Source organism: Salvelinus namaycush, chromosome 1 (genome assembly GCF_016432855.1).
Source record: "Salvelinus namaycush isolate Seneca chromosome 1, SaNama_1.0, whole genome shotgun sequence".
NCBI classification, from domain to species: Eukaryota; Metazoa; Chordata; class Actinopteri; order Salmoniformes; family Salmonidae; genus Salvelinus; species Salvelinus namaycush.
This window is the reverse complement of record NC_052307.1, coordinates 18607978-18628116: the sequence shown is the minus strand read 5'-3', so window position 1 is coordinate 18628116 and position 20139 is coordinate 18607978. Positions and strand designations below refer to the sequence as shown.

The window sequence follows — 20139 nt, the reverse complement described above, 5'->3', positions numbered from 1 at the left end:
TTCATGGGGTTCTTATGATTCGTCTCTATTTATTACAAACGAAAATACCAAATCCAGTTATATACACTGTTTTACAAAGGCCGAAAATTCAGAGGGATGTCTTTTTTAACATGAAGCAATTCAGAGCATTTATAACCATGATACCATTGTTTTTTTTCCCCCTCCCAATTGTACCTTCTTGCAAAGAAAACATGAGGTTGCTGTATATAAAAAGAACAGAAAACCTTTTTTTAATTACAACAATGAAAATACTCTTACTCCCTCCCAGCCCTGGGATGTTTTTCCTGACCTCTTCCCCACAGCTTTGTGAGAAAGACCGATTTAAGAGTCATCTCTTCAACCCTCTATTGACAGATTAGCCAACCTAAGACTGGTTCAATTTAGACTTTGTGTAGAAGGTCTACTATACGTGTTTCGGATCAATCCAAGTCCACAGTTTAGATTAGAATACTTGAAAGCTGGGATATTTCAGGGAAGTCCAACCTTGGAAGTTATATCCTTGGTCAAACTTGGTGCTTAGGAACTAATCTCAAATCAACTGAACCAATGTTTTCTCTCATCACATGAGACAGCACTTCTCCTCTGCTTTAGATTTCATCTCAACCATAGTTGCCGACGCTTTCTCCTTGATCTGGTCCATGTCCATGTTCTGTAGGTTCTGTATCTGGCCCAGGATAGAATCCTTCTCTTCCTCCTCTGTGGCGTCCTCGTCCACCATTTTGAGTAGTTCTTCTGGCACGTCGATGTCGTCTCCTGCCGACTCCATCAGGTTTGCATCCTGTTCACTCTAAACACAGCAAGAAAGACACAGGTCAGACTGGCTGAGTAGGAGTGTATTATACCCATGTACTGTCTCAATATCATCATGTCTAAATTCTATTGTTTTTCTTCCTGGACTATATTTTAGCATACAATAGGTCCTGTTTTTACTGAGGGGATTTATGTCCAACAGCTAACACTTCAAACAACAGCTTAATTTAGCATCACATGTGACCCTCTATGACCCTGTAAGAGAGGGAGACTCCCTGCATATCCTGTGAGACAGATGGCATACAGACACATGCACACAAACACAGGGCATGTTGGGTCTTGGGCTCAAACGTGAGATATCTGCGATCAGTCTTTTTTTTATGCCTTAATCTTGTGACTGTATTTAGGCATATCTGACTAGCAGGCCTTAGACTCCCGTGCATGTACTGAGTCACTCTGACACTGACCAACACAGCCTCTGCATCATGTTATTAATTTATGTTAGTGTTCTCATTTTCTGAGAAAATACGTAAGATTATCACCTTATGTTATTCATAGAAAAGGGAAAATTATATACTGAACAAAAATATAAAGGCAAGTGTTTGTCCCATGTTTCATGAGCTGAAATAAATGAACCCAGAAATGTTCCATACACACAAAAAGCTTATTTCTGTCAAATTTTGTTCACAAATTTGTTTACATCCCACAACACAGATCCACAGATGTCTGAAGTTTTGAGGCAGCGTGCAATTGGCATGCAGACTGCAGGAATGTCCACCTGAGCTGTTGTCAGAGAATTGAATCTTAATTTCTTTACCATAAGCCACCTCCAACGTCATTTTAGAGATTGGCAGTACATCCAACTTGCCTCACAACCACAGATCACATGTTACCAAGCCAGCCCAGGACCTCCACATCCGGCTTCTTCACCTGCGGGATCGTCTGAGACCAGCCACCTGGACAGATGATGAAACTGTGGGTTTGCCCAACCGAAGAAATTCTGCACAAACTGTCAGAAACCGTCGCAGGGATGCTCATCTGCATGCTCGGTGTCCTCACCAGGGTCTTGACCTGACTGCAGTTCGGCCTCCGGTAACTGACTTCAGTGGGCAAATACTCACATTCGATGGCCACTGGCATGCTGGAGAAGTGTGCTCTTCATGGTTGAATCCCGGGTTTCAAATGAACTGAGTACCCCATGGTGGTGGCGGGGTTATGGTATGGGCAGGCATAAACTACAGACAACGAACACAATTGCATTTTATTGATGGCAATTTGAATGTACAGAGATACTGTGACGAGATCCTGGGGCCCATTGTTGTGCCAGTCATCCGCCGCTATCATCTCATGTTTCAGCATAATAATGCACACCCCCATGTCGCAAGGATCTGTACAAAATTCTTGGAGGCTGAAACGGTCCCAGTTCTTCCACGGCCTGCATACTCACCAGACATGTCACCCATTGAGCATGTATGGGATGCTCTGGATTGACGTGTGCGACAGCTTGTTCCAGTTCCCACCAATATCCAGCAACTTTGCACAGCCATTGAAGAGAAGTGGGACAACATTCCACAGGCCACAATCAACAGCCTGATCAACTCTATGCGAAGGAGACGTGTCGCGCCGCACGAGGCAAATGGTGGTCACACCAGATACGGACTGGTTTTCTGATACCTTTAAAGGTATCAGGGACCAACAGATGTATATCTGTATTTCCAGTTATGTGAAATCCATAGATTAGAGCCTAATTTATTTTTATTGACTGATTTCCTTATATGAACTGTAACTCAGTAAAATCTTTGAAATTGTTGCATGTTGCGTTTTATAATTTTGTTCAGTATAGTTTTTTATTATTGAGGGCATTTGTATCTAAATAATTTCTCATCTTGTTTCATATGACATGAGAATGAGATGAGACTGTCTTACCTTTGGTAGTCTGTATTTGTCTCTTAAGCACGTTCTCAATGTAGCCCTCTCAGCTTTCTTTACCAAGAACTCTGAATCTCTCTCCATCCTGTTTTCAGACAAGAACAGAAACCATGTTATCAAAACTATAAAAACATTTTAATATATTGTTGATTAGAATATCCAAAATGGTTAAAAGGCATTGTATTTTCACTGTGGGATACTGGTTGTGTAAAGGTTAGCATTATATTTTCAGAGATAATGTGTTTCTAGGCATTTGTGTAATCATAATTCCTAATGGCGTTGCCATTTTCATATCAGTCAATCACATGTTACTGGTGTCACTTCTAAATCAAATACAATATGAAGACTCAGTTTCTAGGGCCGCAGAGTAATACTTTTGTTTGTGTTGATCTCTAGATTATGACAGCATTTGTCAATCTACCAATTTTAGCAATTGGAGACAGAAAGTTATTCAGAAATAATCTGGATGTGATGTAATCTAGGACTGCATGGTGGTAGTCTGCTTTCAGTTTTACTCTTGTGATATGAACCTAATATGTGGTAAAACATTCTTCACAAAAATGTTAAAATATGTTTATTTTTATTACTCTTGACTCAAGGTACATTTACAGGTGTTTTTTTCATTGCCATTGTATCTCCCTTACATCTGTTTGGCTTTTATACTTCACATATGGTCTAATTCAAACATTCGCTATATATACAAAAGTATGTGAACACCCCTTCAAATTCGTGGATTCAGCTATTTCAGCCACACCGGTTGCTGACAGGTGTATAAAATCGAGCACATAGCCATGCAATCTCCATAGACAAACGTTGGCAGTAGAATGGCCTTTCTAAAGAGCTCAGTGACTTTCAATGTGGCACCGTCATAGGATGCCACCTTTCCAACTAGTCAGTTTGTCAAATTTCTGCCCTGCTAGAGCTGCTTCGGTCAACTGTAAGTGCTGTTATTGTGAAGTGGAAATGTGTAGGAACAACAATGGCTCAGCCGCAAAGTGGTAGGCCACACAAGCTCACAGAATGGGACTGCCGAGTGCTGAAGCATGTAGCGTAAAAATCGTCTGTCCTCTATAGCAACACTCACTACCGAGTTCCAAACTGCTTCTGGAAGCAATGTCAGCACAATAACTGTTTGTCGGGAGCTTCATGAAAAGGGTTTCCATGGCAGAGCAGCCACACAAGCCTAAGATGAGCAGTGGAAACGCGTTCTCTGGAGTGATGAATCATGCTTCACCATCTGGCAGTCCGACAGACGAATCTGGGTTTGGCGGATGCCAGGAGAACACTACCTGCCCCAATGCATAGTGCCAACTGTAAAGTTTGGTGGAGGAGGAATAATGGTCTGGGGCTGTTTTTCATGGCTCGGGCTAGGCCCCTTAGTTCCAGTGAAGGGAAATCTTACCGCTACATCATGCAATGACATTCTAGACGATGCTGTGCTTCCAACTTTGTGGCAACAGTTTGGGGGAAGGCCCTTTCCTGTTTCAGAATGACAATGCCCCTGTGCACAAAGCGAGGTCAATACAGAAATGGTTTGTAATCGATGTGGAAGAACTTGAGGTTGGGGTCAGATTCAGGAGCATAATTTGTCAACGTATTTTCCATTTAATTTCAATTGTATTTTGCTGAATTGAAATGGAATGGACCCCAACCCTAAAGCATTCCTTTCTAGGGTTGCAAAGCTACCGGTAATTTACCGAAGTTACCAGAATATTCAGTAATTTAGGTAATTAACAGAAAATTGATGGCAACTCTAGTAGTGACTTACTTTTCCTCCACCAGCTGTTTCTGGTACTCCTCTGCCTCCTCTCTAGACATCCCCTCGGTGGCCATGGAGACAATGTTTCCTCTGGTAGTCCACTGTAGGAGAGAGCTGGACTGGACAGTGCTCTACTACTGTAGCTCTTCACCAAACTGCTCCACTACTTACCATCAGCTTCAACTGTGTGAATATCCTACAAGGGGATTTGCAGGCAACACTTGTTTTTTCTGTCCTCAAGTTTTGGTCACTGAGTCCCAGCCTTCGACTGAGGGATGGCAATGTGAAGGGCACGACTGATCCCTGATGGGCCGGCTGACTACATAAGCCCTCATAATCAGAGTCATTCCTGCCAACGCCATGATCTGGATTAATCCTTTTGGGGACAGATTATTTAAATTAAAACATTTAATAAAAGTAATAAAAGTAAAGTTCACAGGGACTGCTTTTGAGATGGGTAACATTGTGGTGTAGACTGGTATAGTGGTATATTCCACTAAAGACAGGGCAGAGCACTACTCACTAGGCCTAATCCGTGTCATGCTGCTTGTGTGAGTTTGACCTTAATCCCTTTATATCACCAACCATATCCTGAGTCCCACTAGATGTCCCAGACTGAGGGTGCAATCTGTATACTATACCATTGAGTAAATCGCTAAGTCTGCACTCAGTTAATGAAACTATACTGTCTTGTCCAAAGTAAACAACTTGAAACATATACATTTCATTAGGACATCAAAATTGTGAATACAGAAGTAATTTCAAACGTTGCCAATATTAACACAGGCGATGTTCACGGTATAAATGTGATATTGCACGTATCATTTTGGGAAATAATGGACACAGACTTTGAACAATGATCTCCAAGATGACAGGCATACCATGTGACCTATAGCTGTCCTACATCACATCTCACATGACTTGTGTATCTATTTACCTTCCCTCCCACCCCAAGTCATTTTTCAACCAAATGTTTGTACTGTAGTATAGGGGTTGTCATATGATACTCACTGTACTGTACTTTGTTTGCACCTTCCATTACAGGGTTGCTGTTGCACAATGGGACAGGACTGTCTGTTCCCTGGGTCTGTGTCTGTATGAATAATAAAGGAACACCAGTTTATTTTATTTTTTATTTCACCTTTATTTAACCAGGTAGGCTAGTTGAGAACAAGTTCTCATTTGCAACTGCGACCTGGCCAAGATAAAGCATAGCAGTGTGAACAGACAACAACACAGAGTTACACATGGAGTAAACAATAAACAAGTCAATAACATGGTAGAAAAAAAGAGAATCTATATACAATGTGTGCAAAAGGCATGAGGAGGTAGGCAATAAATCGAATAATGACAATTTAGCAGATTAACACTGGAGTGATAAATCATCAGATGATCATGTGCAAGTAGAGATACTGGTGTGCAAAAGAGCAGAAAAGTAAATAAATAAAAGCAGTATGGGGGGTGAGGTAGGTAAATTGGGTGGGCTATATACCGATGGACTATGTACAGCTGCAGCGATCGGTTAGCTGCTCTGATAGCAGATGTTTAAAGTTTTTGAGGGAGATAAAAGTCTCCAACTTCAGAGATTTTTGCAATTCGTTCCAGTCGCAGGCAGCAGAGAACTGGAAGGAAAGGCGTCCAAATGAGGTTTTGGCTTTAGCGATGATCAGTGAGATACACCTGCTGGAGCGCGTGCTACGGGTGGGTGTAGCCATCGTGACCAGTGAACTGAGATAAGGCGGCACTTTACCTAGCATAGCCTTGTAGATGACTTGGAGCCAGTGGGTCTGACGACGAACATGTAGCGAGGGCCAGCCGACTAGGGCATACAGGTCGCAGTGGTGGGTCGTATAAGGTGCTTTAGTAACAAAACGGATGGCACTGTGATAAACTGCATCCAGTTTGCTGAGTAGAGTATTGGAAGCTATTTTGTAGATGACATCGCCGAAGTCGAGGATCGGTAGGATAGTCAGTTTTACTAGGGTAAGTTTGGCGGCGTGAGTGAAGGAGGCTTTGTTGCGAAATAGAAAGCCGACTAGATTTGATTTTGGATTGGAGATGTTTGATATGAGTCTGGAAGGAGAGTTTTCAGTCTAGCCAGACACCTAGGTACTTATAGATGTCCACATATTCTAGGTCGGAACCGTCCAGGGTGGTGATGCTAGTCGGGCTTGCGGTTGCAGGCAGCGAACGGTTGAAAAGCATGCATTTGGTTTTACTAGCGTTTAAGAGCAGTTGGAGGCCACGGAAGGAGTGTTGTATGGCATTGAAGCTCGTTTGGAGGTTAGATAGCACAGTGTCCAAGGAAGGGCCAGAAGTATATAGAATGGTGTCGTCTGCGTAGAGGTGGATCAGGGAATCACCCGCAGCAAAAGCAACATCATTGATATATACAGAGAAAAGAGTCGGCCCGAGAATTGAACCCTGTGGTACCCCCATAGAGACTGCCAGAGGACCGGACAACATGCCCTCCGATTTGACACACTGAACTCTGTCTGCAAAGTAGTTGGTGAACCAGGCAAGGCAGTCATTAGAAAAACCGAGGCTACTGAGTCTGCCGATAAGAATATGGTGATTGACAGAGTCGAAAGCCTTGGCCAGGTCGATGAAGACGGCTGCACCAGTAGGCAGAGGAGGCAGTACGGTGATGCCGAGGGGAAGAACAAGGAGGGGAGGGAAGGGGGGCCCATAGAGTGAGAGAATAGCAGGAAGCTGATGAGAGACAGAGAGTAACAGGAAGTTGATGAGAGAGAGAGTAGCAGGAAGCTGATGAGAGAGAGAGTAACAGGAAGCTGATGAGAGAGTGTAGCAGGAAGCTGATGAGAGAGAGAGAGTAGCATGAAGCTGATGAGAGAGAGAGTAGCAGGAAACTGATGAGCGAGAGAGAGAGTAGCAGGAAACTGATGAGAGAGAGAGTAGCAGGACGCTGATGAGAGAGAGAGTAGCAGGAAACTGATGAGAGTAGCAGGAAACCGATAAGAGAGAGAGTTAGTAGCAGGAAACTGATGAGAGAGAGAAGAGCTCTATGCAGCAGATTTTAAGGGACTAGCTGACTGACTAAAACAACCATGTTTTCTCACTCGGTTCCTTCCCTTCAACTCATCCTGATCCTGCTTCCTTTCTTCTGGAGAGGCATCTATACAAATAAATAATAATCTGAATTTTATATGTATCAGCTTTTTAGGTCTTTCTGCTTGGACGGTTGTGATGTGACCTTAGCCAGTGGAAACATTGTGGCTGTGTGTCTTGGCTGTATCAGTACATCAGCAAAGGTGCATTTGATTTGCACAGTAACTGCATTGATGTGGTGTATTCAAGATGTCTTTAATCCTACACTGTTATGTATTACGTTGGACCCAATGACTGGGTCTGTTGTTTGCTTTGATACTGCATCACAGGAGAGGTAATTTTCCATTACTGAGCCACTTGTAGTGATGTGCTGCTGGCAATGGCTTTGAAGTGGGTACTGCAAGCACCATGTGCTTTACATGACTATTACTGTACATGGCCTACCATTTGTAGCAGTTAACTGCTTCAATGTCAGGTGTAGTGGTTAGACTACTGAGCTTTGAAAAACTATGAACTATGTGGATGTGCTGATTGATTCAAATGTGGATTCAGTTAAAATGCTGTTGTCTCCATTATATCAATAGAAATTCAACAGCTAGATACTTTATGCTCTGAATATGGACTGCATGTGATCTGATGATATTACTCTGTGGGAATTTAAAGATTATTTGACACTGGCACGTTAATTCACCCTAAATATCACCATTAGTATATTATTATAAACATACTTTATGTAGCTTGTAAAAAGCAAGCAACAATGTTTATGTTAATTTCTCTTATAGCTGAAACAAATCCTTCCTTGGTTTTGAAGGATCCAGTCACAACAGTCTTTAAGAGTGCAGTCCTGAAAGGTAACTATTAGTTCTTATTTGAGCCACTAGTTTGTGTTCATAATAATGTAGTGTCACATTTGTATTCCATTCTTCACTCAGTCATCTTGTGCTACTTTAGAAAATGTTTGTATTTAATTTTGTCTGAAATTCTGGTATATGCTCATCTGAATGTTTTGTGTATAGTTTAGGTTGGTTCATTAAATTAAAGATGACATTGTCTAGCCTACATGTGCAGTAAAAATCTATTTATAATACAGGTGACAGTCTGGTTGAAAAAGTTGAAATCTTGAAACCCATCGATTTAGAGCAAGCATGTACAGTTGAAGTCGGAAGTTTACATACACCTTAGCCAAATACATTTAAACTCAGTTTTTCACAATTCCTGACATTTAATCCTAGTAAAAAAAAAACTGTTTCAGGTCAGTCAGGATCACCACTTTATTTTAAGAATGTGAAGTGTCAGAATAATAGTAGAGAGGATGATTTATTTCAGCTTTTATTTCTTTCATCACATTCCCAGTGGGTCAGAAGTTTACATACACTCAATTAGTATTTGGTAGCATTGCCTTTAAATTCTTTAACTTGGGTCAAACATTTTGGGTAGCCTTCCATCAGCTTCCCACAATAAGTTGGGTGGATTTTGGCCCATTCCTCCTGACAGAGCTGGTGTAACTAAGTCAGGTTTGTAGGCTTCCTTGCTCGCACACGCTTTTTCAGTTCTGCCCACACATTTTCTAAGCCCTTTCTTGAGCTCAGGGCTTTGTGATGGCCACTCCAATACCTTGACTTTGTTGTCCTTAAACCATTTTGCCACAACTTTGGAAGTATGCTTGGGGTCATTGTCCATTTGGAAGACCCATTTGCGACCAAGCTTTAATTCTTGTCAATAGGGGGGCGCTGTTTTCACTTTGGAAAAAATCGTTCCCAAATGAAACGGCCTCGTACTCTTTTCTAGATCATACAATATGCATATTATTATTACTACTGGATAGAAAACACCCAGAAGTTTCTAAAACTGTTTGAATTATGTCTGTGAGTAAAACAGAACTAATTTTGCAGCAAACTTCCATGTAGGAAGTGAAAAATCTGAAAACGAGGCTCTGTTTCAGGGCCTGCCTATTCAATTGCCTTATATTTATCGATATGCATGCACTTCATACGCCTTCCACTAGATGTCAACAGGCAGTGGAAGGTGGAATGGGGTGTCTAGCTTGATCTGAGGCCGAACAAGAGCTTTTGGAGTGGCAGGTCAGGAATTTTCTTTGTCTACCAAGGCGCGCCGCGGAGCTCGACATTGGCTTCTGAAAAGCGTTACGTATACACGGCGAATATCTCCGGCTCTGATTTTATTTGATACATGTGATAATAACATCATAAAGTAGGTTTTTTCAAATGAGTTTTATCAGTTTATTCAACGTTTATTGGGACTTTTGGAATTTTCCGTTCTTTGCGCCAAGAGTTGATGGGCATGTTCGCGCCACATGGCTAGCTAAGGTTGCTAATTCGACAGAAGAAATGGACATTCTAAAACCAAACAACGATTTATTCTGGACCAAGGACTCCTTGTACAACATTCTGATGGAAGCTCAAAAAAAGTAAGAAAACATTTATGATGTTATTTCGTATTTCTGTGTAAAATGTTGAGTCCTATTCTCCGTCGTTTTGGTGAGCGCTGTCTCGCAATAACGCAAGCTGTATGTTATGGTAAAGTTATTTTAAAAAATCTAACACAGCGGTTGCATTAAGAACCAGTGTACCTTTCATTTGCCATACAACAAGTATTTTTATGTAAAGTTTATGATGAGTTCTTTGGTCAGATTAGGTGAGTGTCCAAAATATCTCTGGAGATTCTGGTGAATCGATGCTACGTATTCACAATGTATAATCAGGATTTGTATCTCTAAATATGCACATTTTCGAACAAAACAATTGTATTGTATAACATGATGTTATAAGACTGTCATCTGATGAATTTGTTCAAGGTTAGTGATTAATTTTATATCTTTTGCTGGTTTTTGCGAAAGCTACCTTTTGCGGTGAATAAATGCGTTTGTGTGTTTGGCTATTGTGGTAAGCTAATATAATTCTATATTGTGTTTTCGCTGTAAAACACTTAAAAATCGGAAATATTGGCTGGATTCACAAGATGTTTATCTTTCATTTGCTGTACACCATGTATTTTTCATAAATGTTTTATGATGAGTATTTAGGTATTTCACGTTGCTCTCTGTAATTATCCTGGCTGCTTTGGTGATATTTTTGATGGTAGCTGCAATGTAAAACTATGATTTATACCTCAAATATGCAAATTTTCGAACAAAACATAAATGTATTGTATAACATGTTATAAGACTGTCATCTGATGAAGTTGTTTCTTGGTTAGTGACTAATTTTATCTCTATTTGGTCGGTTTTGTGATAGCTACCTATGCGGTAGAAACATGGTGAAAATATGCGGTTGAGTCTTTGGCTATTGTGGTTAGCTAATAGAAATACATATTGTGTTTTCGCTGTAAAACATTTTAAAAATCGGAAATGATGGCTGGATTCACAAGCTGTTTATCTTTCATTTGCTGTATTGGACTTGTGATTTCATTAAAATTATATTATATGATATCCCTGTCCCGTTAGGCTAGGCTATGCTAGTCAGCTTTTTTGATGAGGAGGATCCCGGATCCGGGAGAGAGAAGTGGTAGAGGTTTTAACTTCCTGACTGATGTCTTGAGATGTTGCTCAATATATTCCACATAATTTCCCTTCCTCATGATGCCAACTACACTGCTCAAAAAAATAAAGGGAACACTTAAACAACACAATGTAACTCCAAGTCAATCACACTTCTGTGAAATCAAACTGTCCACTTAGGAAGCAACACTGATTGACAATAAATTTCACATGCTGTTGTGCAAATGGAATAGACAAAAGGTGGAAATTATAGGTGGAGGTCATTTTGCAGGGCTCTGGCAGTGCTCCTCCTGCTCAAAGGCGGAGGTAGCGGTCCTGCTGCTGGGTTGTTGCCCTCCTACGGCCTCCTCCACGTCTCCTGATGTACTGGCCTGTCTCCTGGTAGTGCCTCCATGCTCTGGACACTACGCTGACAGACACAGCAAACCTTCTTGCCACAGCTCGCATTGATGTGCCATCCTGGATGAGCTGCACTACCTGAGCCACTTGTGTGGGTTGTAGACTCCGTCTCATGCTACCACTAGAGTGAGAGCACCGCCAGCATTCAAAAGTGACCAAAACATCAGCCAGGAAGCATAGGAACTGAGAAGTGGTCTGTGGTCACCACCTGCAGAATCACTCCTTTATTGGGGGTGTCTTGCTAATTGCCTATAATTTCCACCTGTTGTCTATTCCATTTGCACAACAGCATGTGAAATTTATTGTCAATCAGTGTTGCTTCCTAAGTGGACAGTTTGATTTCACAGAAGTGTGATTGACTTGGAGTTACATTGTGTTGTTTAAGTGTTCCCTTTATTTTTTTGAGCAGTGTATTTTGTGAAGTGTGTTAGTCCCTCCGGCAGCAAAGCACCCTCACAACATGATTCTGCCACCCCTGTGCTTCACGTTGGGATGGTGTTCTTCGGCTTGCAAGCATCCCCCTTACTCCTCCAAACATAACGATGGTCATTATGGCCAAACAGTTATATTTTTGTTTCATCAGACTAGAGGACATTTATCCAAATAGTATGATCTTTGTCCTCACGTGCAGTTGCAAACCGTAGTCTGGCTTTTTTATGGCGGTTTTGGAGCAGTGGCTTCTTCCTTGCTGAGCAGCCTTTCAGGTTATGTCGATATAGGACTTTTACTGTGGATATAGATACTTTTGTACCTGTTTCCTCCAGCATCTTCATAAGGTCCTTTGCTGTTGTTCTGGGATTGATTTGCACTTTTCACACCAAAGTACATTCATCTCTAGGAGACAGAACGCGTCTCCTTCCTGAACGGTATGACGGCTGCGTGGTCCCATGGTGTTTATACTTGCGTACTATTGTTTGTACATATGAACGTGGTACCTTCAGGCGTTTGGAAATTGCTCCCAAGGATGAACCAGACTTTTCTTTTGAGTTTCCCATGTCAAGCAAAGAGGCACTGAGTTTGAAGGTAGACCTTGAAATACATCCACAGGTACACCTCCAATTGAGTCAAATTATGTCAATTAGCCCATCAGAAGCTTCTAAAGCCATGACATCATTTTCTGGAATTTTCCAAGTTGTTTAAAGGCACAGTCAACTTAGTGTATGTAAACTTTTGACCCACTGGAATTGTGATACAGTGAATTAGAAGTGAAATAATCTGTCTGTAAACAATTGTTGGAAAAATTACTTGTGTCATGCACAAAGTAGATGTCCTAACCGACTTGCCAAAACTATAGTTTGTTAACAAGAAATCTGTGGAGTGGTTGAAAAACGAGTCCGACTTCAACTGTACATGGACCGGTAATCCAAATAAATTACCAAACATTACTGGGTATTGGAGAAAAGATGGAAGTGAAATTGTTAACACTCGGCTTACTATACTTTTGGAGAATGAACAATACCATCTAAAAAGAGTGTAAGTATGTATTTATTGTTCCATCAGGTTTAGAGACTGTAAACCAGAAATGTCACTGTCAACTTTTTATGCAAATGTATGTACACCATGGTCTATTATAATTGATATTCATAGAGTTTAGGAGAAATTTCCAAATTAGGCATTATGTATTACCGTATGCAAATATGCTTTGGTAATATTTCACTACTGGAGGAGTTAAAATGATGCACTTTGCCTGTGCTATATTGTTTCCCAGAATGGTGGGTTACATGACTACCAGCAATCACCTGTTTGTCAGACTGTAACCAATCCTATCCCATTGCCAGAGGCCAGAACCCATGCTTTTCCAACATCTAATGATGTGGCTAATTGAAATTTGACAGTGAATGTTTCTTAGACTGACAAAACATCCTTATATTTTAGACATATTTTCCTTAGACATGTGGAAATTAAGCTATGATTATATTAGCAATGATTATATCTTCTTTTACAGGTTCAGTATTAATGGAGATACCCTTGGGAATTACTCATGCGTCTTTAGTGGTGTGGACAAGGAGGCGGAAATAGATTTCAATTTGGCAGGTACAGTGTGTTGTGTCATAAGTTGTTGGATATACTGAGACATCTTAGTAAAATATGTTACTTTTTGGAACAACAATTATGTTCATGGACAATACTTTTTCTGCATTTTTACAGAAATGTTCCATTTGTATTTGTCCATGTTTCATTCACCATCATACTACCGGTACCTATGAGGTTGCGAAAATAGCAGTGATATCTGAGCAGTGTTTTTGGTTCGGTTGGTGACAGCTTGAGAGGCTTTCTGTTGCCTAACAGGATATGTGTGTCTGTGGTTAAACAGAAATACAAACGTCTTCTTGTTTGACAAGACTTCTTGCACTTTTCTAGCCTGTCCATCTTCAACTGCACTTAACATTTACACAAATTAGTTTGTGTGCTGCTCCTTATACTTTCATAAACAGGTAAATTCTCTGCTTTGCTGACAATGAATCCCTTGAAGTCCCCATATGATGCCTGATTATTTGACAATATCTGTAAATGTTAAAGCAGTGTGCCTATAACTCATGTTTTTGTTTCAACTCAGATATAACTTTCCTGTTGTATGTGGATGGTAAATACAAATCTAATGATAGATCAGCTTTGTCAGTGTGCCTAAAGAATTGTTGTGCCGTTTTCCCACTGACTAAGCACCACGTAGTGACGAACAGCAGAACAACCAGTTTGAAAACATTGGACTGCGCATTCATTTAATTCCATACACACAGCTGAAAAACAACCCACTGACCTGTATGCAACGGTGTCCATTCTTTTAATATTTATTTTTATTCCATTCTACATGAATACATTCTGCCAGATTATACCAGCGATGTACTGTATGTATGTATGCATGCATGTTCAGTTGTGTCCTTAAGTTGATATTGGCCAATGTTGAATACAGATGGAAACACTTCAACAAAAACACTTCCTTTCTCCCACAAACACTAAACTCTCCATGTCAACCTGACCTGTTCAGTAGGAACTGGACAAGGAGCTTGAGGACCCTGTCGTCCAGCCCCACCACAGCCCCATCCTTCACCCCCTCATACAGACGCATGCTGTCTGTCCCCCAGCACACGTTCTTCCTGGGGTTCCCAGCGGCCGTCTCCATGGACAGGCCCAGGGTGTTGAGCTGGTAGCAGAAGAAGGAGAAGTACTGGCCGTCGGTGATCACAGCCTGGGACACAAAAGGCCTGGTCACGTCCTCATGGCTCCAGAAACCTGGTGATGTTTTGTTCAAGATTACAAATGTGCTTTAACAAATGGTGTTATTCACAACTATTAAGAATATATTAATTCAAGAGCAGGCAGAGAGAAAAGTTGAATGGTAAAATTTTTTTTTTTTAAACTACTGATTATTCTCAGGTAGGTAAGGAGAATAACATCTGATATTCAAGTTATGACTAGACACCTTGATACATGGCCTGTGCTCCTGTCCATGCAAATAGACTGGCAATGCCATTGGCTCTCAGGTAGACCTCGATCTGGTCAGTCAGATTCCGTTTGGCCATTTTGTCCCTGCGGTACCTGTCAGGGACCAGGTGGAACTGGGTGTGGCCGTAACAGCCTGGATCATGAAGCTTGGCTCCTGGGAAAGTAAAGACGATAAAATAATTATGTTGAAATATACACCCACACAGAATACTTTGACACTACCACCACTAGTGGACGAATTGCAGTTGGTTGATGCACCACCTATGACTATGACAAAGTAAATGGCTGAGGCTGAAACAGACCGGCAGCCAGGCAGGCACAAATACTTTGATCAATATTACTAAATTAACAACCAACACCGTGTGACAATTTTACATCCAAAGCCTACTCCAGGGATCATCAACTAGATTCATCTGGGGGACGATTTTTTTTCTTGAGTGGATGGTCAGGGTGCCAGAACATAATTTAAAATTCATTTGTAGACTGCAAATTGACCGCAAGAAGCCCAAACAGATAATATTGGACTAGAACAATTTCAAACCTTGCTTACATTTGTATTTGATCACATCTCTCCATTACACGTGGGAACACTTTTGATTTCCAAAATTAAAAACACTTGGAGTTGATTTGCTGGTGTTTTTACAGTCTTATGTCCAACAATAAAAAAGTAAAAAGCACAAAAACAAAATTGCACTGAAAATTTTGTTGGCCAAATAAAAATAACTTGCGGGCCGAATTTATCCCCCGGGCCACCAGTTGGGGAACCCTGATCTACTCCATTATTACCTGTGAAGATATTGTTCTCATACTGTCTCCTGAACATAGGAAGCAGGTCTGGGGCAAACTTTATCTCTGGGACTTCGGCAGACATCACCACCTCAAGGGGGACAAACTGGAAGAGGGTCAGTGGAGATTTATTTGGAAACTACTTGCACTCAAATGTAGGTCTAAAAAAAACATTTGGCCAAATCCCAGCTTCACATCAATGTTTTGTAACAGCTAATGGAGCATCACATTAGCCCTTTCCAATCTGCTGGTGACTATGTAGTACCTGTGGAAGTTGTTGAGGTATCCTTATCTGACTGTGTGGCTTATCATCAATCTGAAATCTGATTGGCTCGACGCGGCCACCCCGATGTCCCCTTGGAATGGTCCTCTGCCCTCTCATCCAGTAGAAGTTAACCTGAGGGTCAAGATCTAAACAGAAAGTGATGTAAGAGACAGTCTTTTGCATAGCAGAGACTGACATAATCACAACTTCCCCTTACATATGAGTTAGTGCCACTGATGACTTTTTAATGCTTACACATCATGCCTTGGACTGAGGGTGGAATCAAGGAGTGATTATGAATAAATGAACAAATTAATGGTTTACCTAAACTTGACAGCTGGAGTACAGGGTTGTGTTTGGCCATAGTGTGTGTGAGTCCAGATACCAGGTTTCTCAGAAAAGGTGCCACATAATGTTCTTGTTCCCTTTGCAAGAACGGTTGACGTTTCTTCATGTACCAGTTCTCTTGTAAAATTGAATGGCAGACATGGGAACGGATGTCAGCAAATGTAGTTTCGTCAATGGTGGATGACGCATTCTGAGTGTCAGGTACTGATTCCTCCTTGGTCTCTTCAACAATGAACTTCTCAGGTAAGCCAGGTAGGTATGCAGTCTTTGTGAAGTGCTGATACCATTTATCAGCATTAAGAGCAAAGGTTTGCGGACACAACACATATTTCTTTCGCTGAACTCGTGTGAGGAATGTTAGTTTTTCCTGCACATCGGCGGCACGTACTTTGTCAAGATGTTCTGCAATCTGACGTCCTTTTGCAGACTTACTTTTAGCGGTCAGCGAAGGTACAATGGGAGGGTATACAGGCTCCTGAATTGCTGTCTTTGTATGAACGATCCGGTCGCTTCTAAACACATGTCCATTTTTATGAAGTAATGACTGGAAGGGCAAGCAAGTGCGCGCCGCCATGTTTGTCGCTGATGACGAGAGCGAGTTCTTCTTCTCGTGCGTCTCGTGCAAACTGGTTAAATGCAGAATATCGCCACCACGTGGAGGGTAAAAATAAATACTGCTCGAGCGAAAAACATTTCTGGGCCACTCATTCTCTAGTGTTGTTTTCGGAATGTGTATGCTATTAATGGAATGGTTATTTTAATCGAAAATATTATGTTTACAGCATCTTACACCAATCATGAGAGGCAAACTTTTGAAATTGTAATCGTTTTGAAACACAAGAGAACGTTTTGATTGATGAATACAACTTTTTCATCGGGAGAGGGTTCACACTAGATAACATAGCCATAAAGTAAAAATTGGTTATGTCGTAAAAATTTATTAAAACAAAAATTAGCTTTTTAATTTAAGATTAGGCATAATTTTAGCAGTATAGTTAATGTTATAGTTAAGGTTAGGCTTAGATTTAACATCTGATTTTAAAAAGAGAAATTGTAGAAATAGGCGAGGTTCATGACTTTGTGGATGTGTTAACTAGTGACGAACACGGGGCAGCGCAGACATCATATCCGGTAAGATTGCAACTCTCCAAACGGAATTTGCACAGTGCACTCATAGCTATGAATTTTCGCCAACTTTTGCCGACACAATGCTTCAGGAAAAGTGTTTCCCATTCACGCATTTTTCGCCCTGCATGCCGAGAAGAGGTAGCTATTCTGAGAATAAACCTAATTGTTTTAATCTTAGTAGTTAACACTTTTGTGTTGTTGACTGTCGGAGAGCGTCATTGTCATGGACAGGTGTGTCCTCCAGATGGCACAGGAGCAGTGCCCACTCACCAAGAGATTCGGGCTGTTAGAATGGTTCATGGACGTTTTTGCAATTGACGGTGCCGCAGTATTGCAGTATCTGCACTGTAGTGTTTGCAATAACACGCCTCCTTCTAAAGATCAATACAGAAGCTAAGTTAATGTAAAAAAAATTGCAACCTGCTAATTTGTCAACCTCTGTTATTGTTTGTCATGTCACAGAGACACTTCTGCACATCAAACACAAAGAATGACGAGGTGCGTCTTGCTGAAGAAGCAAGGAAGAAATATGGATCGCCAACTATCTTTTCCAAAGTGATTGACAAAAGTATTCCTGCAGATATCATTTATGAAGATGATAAGGTATACACCGCACACAGACATGTATGCATATGTTTATTTTACTGTAGACAATATATGATCAACATTCAGCCACAGGGTTTAAGGGCATTATATTGATGTTCAATATTTTGGAATGTTATCATGTTTTTGTTGTTTTCCTTTTCTTCAGTGTTTAGCTTTCAGAGATATCAGTCCACAAGCTCCTGTGCATTTCCTGGTTATTCCAAGGGACCCTATCCCAAAAATCAGTGAAGTTAAAGATGATGATGCTGAGGTATCCTACTGATTTGTCTCTACTTTCTCTATATGTCATTTTCTGATTTTGATCACACGAAAGAATCCTATTACGTTGAATTGTGTTGGTTTTTCCCCCCTCTGGCTTCTGCTAAAATTTGTCTCAATCCAGATTGTCTTTCAACTTTAAAAACACTCTTTGCTATTTTATGTAGCTGTTAGGTCACCTCCTAGTGGTTGCAAAAAATGTGGCGAAGAAAGAGGCATTGCACGAAGGTTACAGAGTGGGTAAGTATTAAGATGACCATAATAAGTAGTGTCAAACTACATATGAGCTTCACGCATTTCACAGACACATATTTAGTTGTTATAAATATGTAACTGCATTTCTATCTTCCACAGTGATCAACGATGGGAAGCATGGTGCCCAGTCTGTATACCACCTTCACATCCACGTCCTGGGAGGCAGACAGCTGAACTGGCCTCCAGGTTAACATATGGACTTCCTGCCTTAGAGGGGTTAGTTTCATGTTAACCTTAAAGAGCAACTGCCCCAAAAAAACAACTTCTCATTTAGAAAACTCGATATGAGTCGGAAACATTATTCTACTGTCAAAATTGACTACATTGTGTAAATAAGATCATTGTGTTCATAAAGTCCGTCTCATCCAAAAATAGTTTTGTGACACTTGTGGTCAGGATTGAATCACAATGTATATTAAGATTGGGTTTGTTTCAATCCTGCCCAAATTCCCACATCTGGCAGCACCCATGAAGTAATCATCAATTAGGAGCTTAATGCCCATGGTCAATTTGGGTTGACTATGGATATCCAAATGGGGCTAGTTACGGACAATCAGTAAATTACACAATGTACATGGGACAATACGTTAAAATTCCAATAGCTCCAAATGTCAATGACTTAACCTCAAACCAACTATAAATTGTAGAAATTCATATACAAATATTGAAAGCATTTAATGAGAACTTAAAGGTGTGCAACATGAAAATATTGTCATTTACATTGTGTAATTTATTGATGGTCGCTAACTATCCCCGGAGATATGTTATCCAAAGTCGAGCCAACTTTGCCACAGTTGCACACCAGCTGGCTTAAGCTAATTGGCTAAATAATTTGGCTAACTCTTCCCACCTGCGAACACACACGAGACAACCACACCCGAAACCAACTCATGTTTTGAATTCAGTCATGGCCACTAGCATTTCATAATGAACCAAATTTAAATTGAGGACCAAAACAGGAAGTGCAGTAACCCTTTAACCTCTGTCACATACAAATATAATGAAGCTCTTCAGTCTGACTATTTGATTTTTTCCCAAAGTTAAATATTTTCATCCTATTTAACTATTATGTAATTAACTATTGTGTAATGTGATATGTTGATTGATGTAAGTGTACAATTTGCCTGTATGTACAAATATGGAATAAAACGAAGTTGTGTGAATGATTTCTACATTTTGTCAAAATGAAAGCAACTGTTTGGGAGATGTCACAAGCTGGCCCAATTCCATAGGAAATTTCACATATGTTAGATGTTGTTGTTACTATGTGCTATTTTGATATTGTAGCCCCCTTAATATTTCTGGCAGATCTCCAGAAACATTTTGCAGCAATATAACTGAGGGCAGGTGTTGTGTGACTGTTGGTATGACTAAATGACCTTGGTGCCCAGGATATACTGTAGGTTACTCTGTATCATCTGGAGTGCATGGTTGAACTTTCACCTGCATTTACTAAAACCCCATGTCCATGTTCAGACTATTGCAGTTCTCAAATCGCACAAACACCCCTCAATACATGAAATAAGAATGATACTTTGACCTAAGATACAGAATTTAACCCCCAGAGATACATGTCAATAGCAATATCTATTAATCTTAGAACACAACTTAGTTCACATTAATTTG

General features: G+C 40.6%; 3 protein-coding genes across 3 annotated transcripts; 1 reads left to right on the top strand and 2 right to left on the bottom strand.

The window, feature by feature from the left end:
* Positions 1-22: 22 nt before the first annotated feature.
* LOC120056202 (complexin-4-like) lies at positions 23-4512 on the bottom strand. The gene is made up of 3 exons (XM_039004481.1): positions 4448-4512; positions 2677-2764; positions 23-787 (listed from the first exon to the last, which is right to left on the bottom strand). The coding sequence occupies exons 1-3, from the start codon at positions 4510-4512 to the stop codon at positions 560-562; spliced, it is 381 nt and encodes a 126-aa protein (XP_038860409.1). The 3' UTR covers positions 23-559.
* Positions 4513-14186: 9674 nt separating this feature from the next.
* mrps30 (mitochondrial ribosomal protein S30) lies at positions 14187-16870 on the bottom strand. Its single transcript, XM_039004038.1, has 5 exons — positions 16243-16870; positions 15919-16064; positions 15654-15759; positions 14845-15021; positions 14187-14654 (listed from the first exon to the last, which is right to left on the bottom strand). Exons 1-5 carry the CDS (start codon positions 16838-16840, stop codon positions 14392-14394), a joined length of 1290 nt encoding a protein of 429 aa, XP_038859966.1. The 5' UTR covers positions 16841-16870; the 3' UTR covers positions 14187-14391.
* Positions 16871-17397: 527 nt separating this feature from the next.
* hint2 (histidine triad nucleotide binding protein 2) lies at positions 17398-19679 on the top strand. The gene is made up of 5 exons (XM_039004165.1): positions 17398-17532; positions 17857-17997; positions 18146-18250; positions 18426-18498; positions 18613-19679. Exons 1-5 carry the CDS (start codon positions 17446-17448, stop codon positions 18702-18704), a joined length of 498 nt encoding a protein of 165 aa, XP_038860093.1. The 5' UTR covers positions 17398-17445; the 3' UTR covers positions 18705-19679.
* Positions 19680-20139: the final 460 nt, after the last annotated feature.

What these genes read in the sequence shown, in the direction of transcription:
- LOC120056202 (XM_039004481.1), bottom strand. Translation starts at nt 4,512, where the DNA reads ATGGCCACCGAGGGGATGTCTAGAGAGGAGGCAGAGGAGTACCAGAAA. An exon ending in AAACAGCTGGTGGAGGAAAA is followed by an intron (nt 2,765 to 4,447) that starts GTAAGTCACTAC and finishes GTCTGAAAACAG; the next exon opens with GATGGAGAGAGATTCAGAGT. An exon ending in ACAAATACAGACTACCAAAG is followed by an intron (nt 788 to 2,676) that starts GTAAGACAGTCT and finishes TGCTGTGTTTAG; the next exon opens with AGTGAACAGGATGCAAACCT.
- mrps30 (XM_039004038.1), bottom strand. Translation starts at nt 16,840, where the DNA reads ATGGCGGCGCGCACTTGCTTGCCCTTCCAGTCATTACTTCATAAAAAT. An exon ending in TGAGAACAATATCTTCACAG is followed by an intron (nt 15,022 to 15,653) that starts GTAATAATGGAG and finishes TTACTTTCCCAG; the next exon opens with GAGCCAAGCTTCATGATCCA. An exon ending in AGCACAGGCCATGTATCAAG is followed by an intron (nt 14,655 to 14,844) that starts GTGTCTAGTCAT and finishes AAACATCACCAG; the next exon opens with GTTTCTGGAGCCATGAGGAC.
- hint2 (XM_039004165.1), top strand. Translation starts at nt 17,446, where the DNA reads ATGAATTTTCGCCAACTTTTGCCGACACAATGCTTCAGGAAAAGTGTT. An exon ending in GCCCTGCATGCCGAGAAGAG is followed by an intron (nt 17,533 to 17,856) that starts GTAGCTATTCTG and finishes GTCATGTCACAG; the next exon opens with AGACACTTCTGCACATCAAA. An exon ending in GCACGAAGGTTACAGAGTGG is followed by an intron (nt 18,499 to 18,612) that starts GTAAGTATTAAG and finishes TATCTTCCACAG; the next exon opens with TGATCAACGATGGGAAGCAT.